The sequence below is a fragment of the Nyctereutes procyonoides genome, unplaced genomic scaffold (genome assembly GCF_905146905.1).
Source record: "Nyctereutes procyonoides isolate TBG_1078 unplaced genomic scaffold, NYPRO_anot_genome, whole genome shotgun sequence".
NCBI classification, from domain to species: domain Eukaryota; kingdom Metazoa; phylum Chordata; class Mammalia; order Carnivora; family Canidae; genus Nyctereutes; species Nyctereutes procyonoides.
In genome coordinates this window covers 57602768-57614996 of record NW_026575020.1, presented here as the reverse complement: position 1 = coordinate 57614996, position 12229 = coordinate 57602768, and the positions used below count along the sequence as shown (strand labels likewise).

The following is a 12229-nucleotide window of genomic DNA, read 5'->3' as shown; positions in this document are numbered from 1 at the left end:
CTTTCCTTCGTGGCTTCCTTCCAGAATGTCACAGAGAAACAAAAGGCTTGCGAAACGGACCTGGCCAAGGCGGAGCCGGCCCTGCTGGCGGCGCAGGAAGCTCTCGACACGCTGAACAAGGTAAGGGAAGGAAACGAAAGAAGCGGGACTGGCCAGGGCGGGGAGAAAGCCGCGGAGCCGGCGCGGGGACCCCATGGTCTCGGCGGCATCCCCGGTCGTCACGGGGCCTCCCAATCCCGCGGTGGGGCCTTGTCCCCTCACAGCTGCTGCTTGTCCTTCGTTTACAGAACAACCTGATGGAGCTGAAGTCCTTTGGGTCCCCCCCGGACGCTGTGGTCAATGTCACGGCCGCCGTCATGATCCTGACCGCCCCTGGGGGCAAGATCCCCAAGGACAAGAGCTGGAAAGCCGCGAAAATCATGATGGGCAAAGTGGACACCTTCCTGGACTCCCTGAAAAAGTTCGACAAGGAGCACATCCCCGAGGCCTGCCTAAAAGCGTTTAAGTGAGTCGGGGCCGTGCCTGGGGTTCACTTCACTTCTTGCCGGTGCTGCATGGTCCCCGTTCCCCCAGGCAGCCTGTGCTCATCAGGGTGGGCAGGTGGGCAAGGTGGGGGCCCAGACTCGGCAGGCGGCGGCTGGGGAGTTGTCCCGGTGCCGGGGTGAAGCGTGGGCTCCCGGGGCGTCTCATCACCCACTGCCTCCCCCACCCCCACCTAAGGAGCCAAAGCAGGTGGGAAGGCCCGTGGCCCCAAGTCTAGGCAGCCCCTTCCCCACAGGAGACATGGGAGGGTCAGCGACCCTACACACGGCCCCAGAATGCCAGGCGGGCAGAGCAGCTGCAGGGCCACAGGAGCGGGGAAGAGGCCCCCAGAGGCAAGAGCAGTTGTGCACATGTGCACGCATGACACACACACACACGCTGTACATATACGTATACACATGCAGCCATGTACACACACGCTGTACATACACATGCTCGCATGATGCACATGCACCCATGCACAGTGTACGTACACCTGCACACATGATGCACATGCACCCATGCACACACACTGTAGATTCACGTGCACACATGATGCGCACACTCATGCACACTGTATGTACACGTGCACACATGACACACACCCATGTACACAACACTTTAGTACACCTGCACGCACGCACATGTGCAGTGGGTGTCCTCCGCTGGCTTGGGCTCCATCAGGCGTGATCTTTTTCTTTCCGTTGTTGTCACCGTAAACACCACATCCAGAGGGACAGTGTGCAGCAGGTTGGCCTTGTAGCTGTGGGGTGGGTGTGGGACAAGACTAGACACACGTCCCCGGGCCTCCCACCCAGGGGCCCACGTGCTGGGCTAGCCCCTGCCAGTGGCAGTGGCGCCGTACATATACAGAGACTGTCGGGCTCCCGCCATTCACCCAACGCCGGAACAAGAGGACACGTTCTCCGGCTACTTCGGCGGCAGGTGGCCTGGCGCATCCGCAGCGCTGCGGCCTCTGGAGGATTCAGGCCGGCTCCACCACACTGGCTCCCCCGTGTCTGACGTGCATTGAAGGGTGCAAACCCGCTTTAGTATCAACCTAAACAAGGCGTGAAGTAAACCAGGGGACGAGGAGCCGGGCTGCCGGCCCTAATTTGGGCCACTCACCAGTTACTACCTCGAATTACGCATTCGAAATTCTTTCTATTGACAGTTCAGTTTGTTGTGCCTAAAAATACTGGTTTCCGGAAGGGTCTAGGGTGCATCTCTGGGGATTTTCCCTCGGTCCGCCCCGGGAGTGGAGGTGGTGCTGTGGGGGTCCAGGGATCTCCAGGGCACGGGCTCCGTGTGTCTGCCAGCGCTGCCCCCTCCCTACTGGGTCACGTCGGGAGAGACACTCAGCCTCTCTGGGCCTGTCGCCCCACGGTGCCATGGGGTGATGACACATGCCAAGGGGAGCAGGCTCCAGGAGCCCCCATTCAGGACACTCTCAGAACAGCGCCTGACACGCGGCCCCCGACGCGAGGGCTACAGCTTCCTTCAGGTGGCACTCAGGGCAAGTCGCTGAGCCCCCAGCCCCCTGAACCCGGGTTTTCTTGCTGACGGGTGGGGTCTGAGAATGAAACGGGACCACCTACAGAAAGCTCCAGAACAGAGAACGAGGAATGCAATTCCCTCCTTCATGTGATCACAGGCCATCCCCTCACTCCCCAACTTCTGGGGACAGAACACCGTGCCTCGCTCTTTTCTTCATCTTTGAGACACCCCCCCAAAACCCCAATTCACAGCGCTCCCCTCGTAACTGCTTGGGACGGGCGGCCAGAGAGCGTACCAGCGCGGCCCTGACGGCTGGAGGGGTAGACGCAGGACGGCCTGGGGCCCAGGGCCCACGCCAGCACCCACTGCTCCCTCTCCAGGCCCTACCAAGGCAACCCCACCTTCGACCCCGAGTTCATCCGCTCCAAGTCCACGGCCGCCGCGGGCCTCTGCTCCTGGTGCATCAACATCGTCCGCTTCTACGAGGTGTACTGCGACGTGGCCCCCAAGAGGCAGGCCCTGGAGGAGGCCAACGCGGAGCTAGCAGAGGCGCAAGAGAAGCTCTCGCGGATCAAAAACAAGATTGCCGTGAGTGCTCCCCGCACCCAAGGGGCTCCCCCCGGGGTCAGAGCCCTGCGGGGCGGGGTCAGCACAGTGTGGCCGCTGTGAATGACCAGCGCAGCTGCAGGGACCAGATCGCCCACCCGGGAGGCCCCGCTCCATGCTGTGCGTGCTCTGTCGGGACCTGGGACGCCACCACCGCCCCATTTCCTGGCCATTCTGTTCCCCCAGGAACTCAATGCCAACCTGAGCAACCTCACGTCGGCCTTTGAAAAGGCAACTGCAGAGAAGATCAAGTGCCAGCAAGAGGCCGACGCCACCAACAGGGTGATCTCGCTGGCTAACAGGTAGCTCGCTCCGCCCCGCGGGCCACCCTCTTGTCTTGCCAGTGCCCGTGGAAGGGACAGGCCCACAGAACAGGATAGACCCACTGACTGACGATCGGCCAGTGTCTCCACCTCCTGGGTAGAGGACCTCTGTGCACCTCGTGACCTTTGGGATCACAGAACCCACCCTAACCCAGACCCGCCCGGGAGGCAGCGTCCACGGGGGCTTGTTCTCACCGCACCGTGGTGTCTGTACGGCCTTCCAGGGCCTCCACCTGCGCGGCCCTTTACGCCCTGATTACACACGTGGCCTCCAGAGCCGCGCTGTCCCAACGGGAAGGCAGCTCGAGCCACGCCCACCCCTTACGTTTTCCCATTGCCACCTTAGCACAGTACAAAGATGAGACCAATTTTGAGGATGTATTTTGCTGAACCCCAAATGGGATCATTTCGACATGCAGTCGTTGTGAGGACGATCGCTGAGACAGTCCGCACATGTTTTCACTCCGGGTCCTCAAAACCCACGTGCACATCTCAATTTGGACTAGCCGACGCCTCGGGTGCTCACCAGGGGCAGCGAGGCTTCAGGGCTTTCTTTTCCTGCTTTTGAAAGTGAGCCCTGGGAGCCTGGCACAGAGTCCCCTGCCCGGAGGGCTGGCAACTGTTGGCAGGTGGTAGTCAGTGAGACCCAGGGACCCTCGGAGATCCCCAGGCCACCTGACAACGGCCTCCAGCAGAGTGCAGATGCCATTGTAGGTTTGAGGGACTTGACATACCCACCAAGAAAAGCAAAGAGGTCTTTTGGTCTTTGGGAAGCAAGGGCTCCTGGGGGTGATGCTAAGGACAGACCTCAGGGGTCGTAATCAGGCAACCCGTGCTTTCAACAAATATCTCAATGCTCTCAGACTGGGATGTCGCATCTCGGGTCAGGGGCCAGCTCTCAGGCAGGTGGCCAGAGGAGCAGGACGCCAACCCTGCCGTCCCCATTCCGCATGGGGCCAGGTGCCCTCTGGATGCCACATTGTCCTGTGGCCACTGTGGCCACCATCCAGACTCCGCCTCTGCCAAGACTTGCCAGTTAGCCTGTGCTCAGTGGTGTCCCGGCAGCAGCTGTAGCATGTGGGCGAAATGTCCAAATCATGTCAGCTCAGAATTGATGTCAGTGCAGAAGGCTGGGGAGGGGGCACTTGGCCCCCAGTTGCCCCCAGAAAGTGTTAGTTTTGCTTCCCTAAAGCAGTTATTCCCAAAAATTTCCCCCGAGCATGTCCAGTGTTGAAGCACTGAGCAAAGGAAGGGTTTGAAATGCCAGGCTCATCACACTGGGAGGTGGGAGCTGCTTCCTGTCTTCGGGCGTGAGTGACCCTCCAACATTCCTCCTCCCCCCACTGACCACGTGGTCACATTAGGCTGGTAGGGGGACTGGCATCGGAAAACGTGCGCTGGGCTGAATCGGTGAAGAACTTCAAGAGCCAGGGGGTCACCCTGTGCGGGGACGTCCTGCTGATTTCCGCCTTCGTCTCCTACGTGGGCTACTTCACCAAGAAATACCGAAATGAGCTGATGGACAAATTCTGGATCCCTTATATAAAGAAGTTAAAGGTAAGAGGTTCGGTTGCATTCGTCACTCGGGAACTCTAGGGAGGTCCCCGGCGGGGCAGACCAGCCACACGTCACCCTCACTGATGCTCTGGCCGCGGCGGGTTTGCGCTGTGGCCCAGTGTGGCCAATGCTGACGCCCCTCCTGGTGGGTTCCGAGACGCTCCATCAGGGCGCTCGCTGTAAGTGCGGGTCTTCCAGACCACGCGGCTCATCCGTGGTCCAACCAGAGCCCCGTCACTTGGAGAGCTGTTCCCCGTGGGGCAGTAAGCAAGGCCACCTCACCCCTTCTAAGAGCGAGCACTTCCTCTTGGCAGGTTCCCATCCCGATCACAGAAGGTCTGGACCCCTTGAGCCTGATGACGGATGACGCCGACGTGGCCACTTGGAACAACCAGGGCCTCCCCAGCGACCGCATGTCCACCGAGAATGCCACCATCCTGTGCAACACGGAGCGCTGGCCCCTCATCGTGGACGCCCAGCTGCAAGGAATCAAGTGGATCAAAAACAAATACGGCAGCGAACTGAAAGCCATCCGCCTGGGGCAGAAGAGGTGGGGGCCGTGGTGGCAGGCGGGGCGAGGTGGGGGCTCCAAAGCTAGCTGCTGGCCGGCCGGCCCTTGTGCTTAGAAACACACCCGAGGTGTCCGCACTGGTCAGATGGGCAGGTGCGTCTTTACGTACAGATCCTGGCCCACAGGTGGATTTGTCTTGCGATATTTGGTCTTGGGGAATAGCACCAACAGTAAAGAATTAACCCCAGGGCTCTTCTCCGCAAACCCCCCCCCCCAGTACCTGCTGCTCCAGGGACGGAACATCACCCAGGCTTGAGTCCCACATGGCCCCTGCCAACCATGAGGCTTCAGGCTGGTCATTTTCTCATTTCTCGTCTCTAGTGGGACACATTTCCTCATCACAGTGGTCACTAGGGCCACCCCATTTTGCCTTCCTGGTACACCGGGGCCTGGGGACCAGACACGGGTGTGAAAATGTCTGGCTCGACAGCTGTAAGGGGGCTGCCCTCCCGAAGGCCCCCAGGGGAGATGTGCACGGATGCCCCTTGGGCACCTGTCTTCTGGTGCCTTCTGGCTCTGAGGGCCACCTCCTTGGGCGCCCAGCGGTGCCATCTCTGGGCCCGCGTCCTTACATGGCCCCACATCATGCGCACAGCTACCTGGACATCATCGAGCAGGCCATTTCTGAAGGGGACACCTTGCTCATCGAGAACATCGGCGAAACCGTGGACCCTGTGCTGGACCCGCTGCTGGGCAGGAACACCATTAAAAAGGGAAAGTGAGTGCCACGTTCCACCTTCACCGCTTGGCCCGTGTGAACTCGCTCAGGGGCAGGTGTGGCCTCCGCGCAAGGGGGAGGTGCGGGGAGCTTCCCGCTGTCCTGGTGGGCGGCAGGGTCTTCGGTGGAACGCCAGTGCCCGGGGAGAGATGGGAAATAGTGGGGCCACGCTCCGGTCAGGAAAGCCGCCACCGTGCGAGTGACCCCTGCGGACGGCCAGCCCTCATGGCCAAGCTCTCCTTCTATTTTTATGCATTTTCCAGATCTTGAGCCCGTAGCACTATTTTTTCTTATTCAAGTGAAATCTACATCGCATAAAATTAGCTGTTTTAAGGCCAACAATGCGGTGGTACTTGGTGCGTTCACTGTGATGTGCGAGGATCCGCCCACGGCAGCCAGCCCCTGCCGTGCCCCCCAGCTGCCAGCCCCTGGCACTCGCCAGCGTGCCCTCTGCCTCCACGGATCTCCCTGTTCTGCATCCGTACAAGGGAATCGCACGAGCTGTGCCCCCTTGCGTCTGGCCGCTTTCCCCAGGCCGTGTGTTCAAGGCCACTCCGTGCCCCTGTGTGTCGGGACCTCGTGGTTCTGAGTCACAGTCCCCTGGACAGATGTGCCTCATCCTGTTTATCCGTTCAGTGGTTGATGCATTGAACACGTATTGCTTTTCTAATATAAAAAGAGAAGCAAATCAACTTTCAAAACGTAAGCATCAGAGCTGCTGTGACCCCCTGTGAAAGTAGGGGCGTGTGCAGGAGCCCAGAACAGGCGAAAATGAACACTCTGACATCTCCGCCTCGGAGAAGAGCTTGGCGTGGGCGGTGATGTCCGAGGGGTGAAGTTACAGAGGCCCCAAGAAGTGAGCTTGGCCAGGAAGAGGGGGAGCAGAGTGGGAGCAGAGAGGAGAGATGGACCGCAGTGCCAGTGGACCGGGGTCTGGGCCTGGCTGCCTTCAGATTCTCCCGGGAGCTTCCAGAACGTAGAGCTGTTGTGACCTAGGATGTCAGTGTCTGTGACGTCCGTGGCTCTGCGGCGGGGCCCAGGTGGTGTTTCTGTCCCGGCTCCCAGGGGAGTATGATGTGCACTTGGAGCTGGGCACGTGCGACTATAAAGATCAGAACTGAGCAGCCAGAGAGAGCACAGGTGCCCCTTCTAGAAGGTCCCGGCCACAGGCCAGAGAGGAAGAGCAGAAAGAGAAGAGACACCGTCCCTTCCTGGGGACCAGAGGAGGGTTCAGGGCGGCGAGAGGCCCGGGGGTGGTGGGAGGTGGTCTGCGCTGGTGCTGCTGCCGCCGGAGCCCCTCGAACCCCTCCCTCCGTCCCCTACCGACCAGGTTCATTAAGATCGGTGACAAGGAGATGGAGTACCACCCCAAGTTCCGCCTCATCCTGCACACCAAGTACTTCAACCCACACTACAAGCCCGAGATGCAAGCCCAGTGCACCTTGATCAACTTCCTGGTCACCAGGGATGGGCTCGAGGACCAACTCCTAGCGGCCGTGGTGGCCAAAGAGCGCCCGGATCTAGAGCAGCTGAAGGTACGGGGGCCTGACGTCAGCCCCACGTGGCCCAGGGCGGGCCACTCGGGTGGCTGTGAACTTCCCTGACGCATCTCTCTGACCGTGCCCCAGCCTGTCACACGATCACGTTGTGTGCAGTGGAATGAGCCACTCTTCTTCCCCAAACCTACTTCCTCCCAAACCTAATTCCAAATCAAGCAGCCGCTTCCCTGACGGAAGAGGAGTCGGTGGTGCCCAGACGGCCCCGCGGGCATGGTCTTTGCGGCGGGTCCCCATGCGTGGCCACCAGCACACACGGGCTCAGGGCGGTCCCCCCGCCCCGGCCACACGGCTGCCAACTCGTATGAGGCTGGCCCTGCTCCTCCCGTCCCCGCTGGGTCTGGGCTGTGGCAGGGGCACAGAGCGGCCGACGCCTGACCCCCCTCCCGGCTGTCTGTGCCGCCCGCAGGCAAACCTCACCAAGTCCCAAAATGAATTCAAGATTGTTCTGAAAGAGCTAGAAGACTCCCTGCTGGCCCATCTGTCGGCCGCATCGGGGAACTTCCTGGGGGACACGGCCTTAGTAGAGAATCTGGAGACCACCAAGCACACGGCCAGCGAGATCGAGGAGAAGGTGAGAGCCCGCCTCCCGGGCCTGCACCCCCCCAGCCCCTGGGGCCCAGACCAGGAACGGGGGGGCTCAGGCACCGCGTGGCACACCGCCTGCCAGCCGACGATCCCACAGACAGGGGACGAACCCACTGCCCACCGGCGCCGTCCACCTGCTGGTCCCACTCAAGCCCCATTTGTTTGAAGGTGAAAGAGGCAAAAATCACGGAGGTTAAAATCAACGAGGCCAGAGAGAACTACCGGCCAGCCGCCGAGAGGGCCTCCCTGCTGTACTTCATACTGAACGACCTCAACAAAATCAACCCCATCTATCAGTTCTCGCTCAAGGTGCGGCTCCGGGTCCCGGGCCCCTGGTGTCCACAGAGCCCCGGCCATCGGGAGGACAGGTGGGGTCCAGGCTGCACGGGATCCGCCCTGGGGCCAGCACCCCGGCGAGGGGCCCCTCCCCTGGTGCCCCAGACCCCCACCGACCACAGAAACAAACTAGAACCCTGGCGGGCAGCCTGGGCGGCCTCACAGTCCAGCCCCCCAAGCCTCCATACGCCGCTCCCCAGGCCTTCAACGTGGTGTTCGAGAAGGCCATCCAGAAGACCACCCCCGCCAAGGAGGTCAAGCAGCGGGTGATGAACCTGACGGACGAGATCACCTACTCCGTCTACATGTACACGGCCCGTGGGCTCTTCGAACGGGACAAGCTCATCTTCCTGGCCCAGGTGGCCTTCCAGGTGGGTCTGGCCTCCCTGCTCTAAGCTCGCGGCCCCGGCGTAGGAGGGCTCGTCCACGAGGCAGGTTCCCAGGTGATGCCCTTCCTGCCGCCACCGCTGCTGTGGGATGTGCTCACACCCTAATCTTTAGTTGCCATCAGGCCAGTGTTAAGTGGGAGCCCCTGAAGGGGGGGGACCCATTACGGAGAATTTTACAGACACATCACCCTGTTATGTGCCCGTCCTGCCTGGTGGGCAGCCGGTGGTTAACCACCATGGACGCCCAGTGCTAATTCTTAAGGAGATACAGGTACAAAGGAATAAACATTCCTCTCGCTCATACAGACCAGCTGGAATAGTTCAGATTTGTGTTCCATGAAGTAGATGAAACAGCCCCTCCGTGTGGTTCACTCTGTCCTGTAAGCACGGGGGGAAACACCAACTTCTGGGAGGCTGTTTGCATCCAGACTCAAACTGCGAGTCAGGATCCAGGTCAGGGTTTTCCTTTATCCGTGAATCCCTGAATGGCAGCCCCTCTGTGAGTTCTCTCCCCGCTGAGAGGGCATCTCCTTGGTGTTCCCCCCTAGATTTTCAAAGATGTTTTTCTTTTGACCAAAAAAAAAAAAGAGAGAGAGAGAGAAGGAACGGGGGTCTGACTCAGGTGAAAGCCTTTGCTCTGCCGCGTGGGTGCCTTTGCACGACGCCCGGGCTCCCCTGCTGTCCACCTGGGACGCAGCGGCCGTGCCACTTCCCAGGGGCCGAGACCCGGCCTGCTGGACGCCCAGAGAGCTGGTGCACACGGGTGACGAGGCGACACAGAACGTGACCCAGAAAACCCCCCCGGAAATGTAGGTGCCCCAAAGACTAGTGTGCGAACGTTCACAGCAGCTCTGCTCACACCTGCCACAAGGCGGACACGGCCCAAACGTCCACTGGAGGACAAGCGGATAAACAAGACGTGGTCTCTCCACGCAACGGAGCGTTGCCGCTCTGACAGCTGCCAGGGCGTGGATGAACCTCAGAGACACGGGGTGGAAGGAGCCAGACGGGCAAGGCCACATCTGTAGGATTCCCTGGACACGGAACGGGCACAACAGGCAGATCGACAGACGGAGCCAGACCCGGGGCGCCCGCGGCGGGGGGCGGGGCGGGGGGCGCTGCTCAGGGGCTTCCCTCTGGGGGGATGGACACGCTCTGGTTCTAGACAGCGGTGAGGGCTGTGCACATGAAGTTACCACAATTTCATACTTTAATAGGGCTAACAGCCTAAGTGGTCTTGCGTATTTTACCACAATTTAAAAACACGGCGACAAACCAAGGTGAATACAAAGTTTCGCCCGGACCCAGGGGGCAGGACAGTGCTTCCCCCGCAGGGTCAGGGGGGAGAGCGCCTCAGCCTCACCCCTCGCTCCTGCCAGGGGCCGTCGGCCGCCCCTCCTCCCCACTGTTGTGGGACGATGCTGAGCGGCCCCCACGGTCCCTCAGGTCTTGTCCATGAAGAAAGAGCTGAACCCGGTCGAGCTGGACTTCCTCCTGCGGTTCCCTTTCAAGGCGGGGGTCCTGTCGCCGGTGGACTTCCTGCAGCACCAGGGATGGGGCGGCATCAAGGTTGGTGTTGGGACCCGACGCTGTGCACGCTCCCCCTGCTGCGGGGGGCCCGGTGCTCACCCCGGGGAGGTTCACAAGGCGCTACCACCGCCGCCGCACACCCTGCGAACTGGGGAGGCCCCAGAGGGCTCCTGCACTAGTGGGAAACTACTTTCCTGTTCAAACACAAGGGTCACTGGCCATTCCGACCCACACGCGGCCCCAGAGGCTGAGCCACGACAGGCCCCAGGGCGGGTCCAGGGGTCCCTGGGCCACCACCGCCCCCACCTCCTGACCCCGGGCAGTGCAAGTGTTGAGGTAGTTCCTCCCATATGGGCGCACCCTCGGGCCCTCCGTGTGGGGGCAGAAAGCCCCTGCAATGGGAGCGGCCCCGTCCCCCAGCCCCCTGGAGGACAGCGGGGTCACCTGCCTGCACTAAAGCCTCCACCCGCGGTCCTGGCCCTCAGTGGCGCCGGCAGTTCATTTTAGGGCCAGGCCCGGCGGCCCACCCTCTCCCAGCACCGGGCAGGGGGCGTGGGGGGAGCTGAAAGGCCGCCTGCCCCCAGGCTCTGTCGGAGATGGACGAGTTCAAGAACCTGGACAGCGACATCGAAGGGTCTGCCAAGCGGTGGAAGAAGCTGGTGGAATCGGAAGCCCCGGAGAAGGAAATCTTCCCCAAGGAGTGGAAGAACAAGACGGCCCTGCAGAAGCTGTGCATGGTGAGGTGCATGCGCCCAGACCGCATGACCTACGCCGTCAAGTGAGTGTGGGGGCCTTGGGGGCGGAGGGGGGACCCCACCCACGGACACTCGCCGCCCCGTCCTCCCACTGGCCTGATGGGCAGTGACAGTAAACAGGACTCCCCCGAGCCAAGATACTTTGCAAAGTGTGGGCACCCGGGGTCCCTCAGGATGCAGCGGGGAGAAAACTGTGGCAAAGCCACGTGCGTCCGAGGACATTCATGCCCTCAGGGGCTACATTTAAAGTAAACTTTTTGGCCAAATTCAGCTCATTTGCAAAGAGAATTGTTCTGATTTCTGGAATAATTTCTCTGCCCCTGAAGTCCCCTGCACGATTGGAAAATTAATCACTGCGACCTTTCGGGGCTGTCGTTTCACCAAGGATTCCGGGAACAGCGACACCACCCAACACTGCAGGTCCCCGCGGGTGACGTCTGAGGCGTCCCCGCCACCCTCTCCTGGACTGGACGTGGTTTCCCTTCTCCCGACCCGGGGCCGCCTCGGGAGGACAGGGACACCACGGGAAGGCAGACGAGGCAGACAAGGAACCAAGCCCAGTGCCCGTTCTCCGACACGCTGTGGCATCTTAGCCTTTTCTTGGTCCTAGCGGCCCCGCCAGACGCCTGCATCCCTAACGGAACTCCCCTCTGACGACGCAGAGGCCTGACTTCCATGCCCCAGTTGTTCGCAGACGAGTCTGTTTTGCTGTTTGGTGGTGGGTCACGGGCAGGGCAGCAGGAGGTGGAGGGAGGAGCCTCATGCCGGAGGAAGTCTGGACAAAGTTTGGGAAAGGCCAAAGGAAGGACGCCTGGCCACCACGGCAGGGAAGTCACCCCCGGGGGGAGCGGAGTGCGGTCAGGGGTCTGGGCCAGGGCCCCCAGCACGCTGTGGTGCGTCCTCTCAGTCCACATGGGTGAAGGCACACGGATGCCCCAGTGGAAGTACCCCAGACTGCGAGAGCCTCAGTGAGCTTGCAGGGGCCTGGGCGACCCCAAACCGCACTCCCGGACATTTTCTGTAGTGTCAGGAAAGGCTGCTTTCCCTTGCTAATGCCCTAGGGGCCGCAGCTTAAAATCCAGGAAATCCAAAGCCACCGTGAATGATATAACAGCAAACGTGTACCTAGGGCACACTATGTGCTGCAAGGACCCAGGGGTCCCCTGGCGTGGGGCGTGCTCACCTGGAATGCCCTGGGTTGGGGTCCCCTTGAGGCTTGTTCCCTCCCACGTGACCCGGGAGCCTCTCCCCTGCTCACATGGAGGCCTCGCAGGGCCCAGC

The 12229-nt window shown here is 61.2% G+C and overlaps 1 protein-coding gene across 1 annotated transcript in view; it reads left to right on the top strand.

Annotated features, from left to right (window-relative positions):
• The window catches only part of DNAH17 (dynein axonemal heavy chain 17), a 95255-nt gene that overhangs the window by 72341 nt on the left and 10685 nt on the right, over positions 1-12229 (top strand). Inside the window, exons 58-70 of the mRNA XM_055333969.1 lie at positions 25-120; positions 288-505; positions 2400-2607; positions 2812-2927; positions 4313-4505; positions 4820-5055; positions 5672-5794; positions 7125-7329; positions 7760-7924; positions 8107-8247; positions 8475-8645; positions 10110-10232; positions 10778-10971. Of these exons, the coding sequence (XP_055189944.1) occupies positions 25-120; positions 288-505; positions 2400-2607; positions 2812-2927; positions 4313-4505; positions 4820-5055; positions 5672-5794; positions 7125-7329; positions 7760-7924; positions 8107-8247; positions 8475-8645; positions 10110-10232; positions 10778-10971 (2189 nt within the window). The remainder of the gene's footprint in view (positions 1-24; positions 121-287; positions 506-2399; positions 2608-2811; positions 2928-4312; positions 4506-4819; positions 5056-5671; positions 5795-7124; positions 7330-7759; positions 7925-8106; positions 8248-8474; positions 8646-10109; positions 10233-10777; positions 10972-12229) is intronic.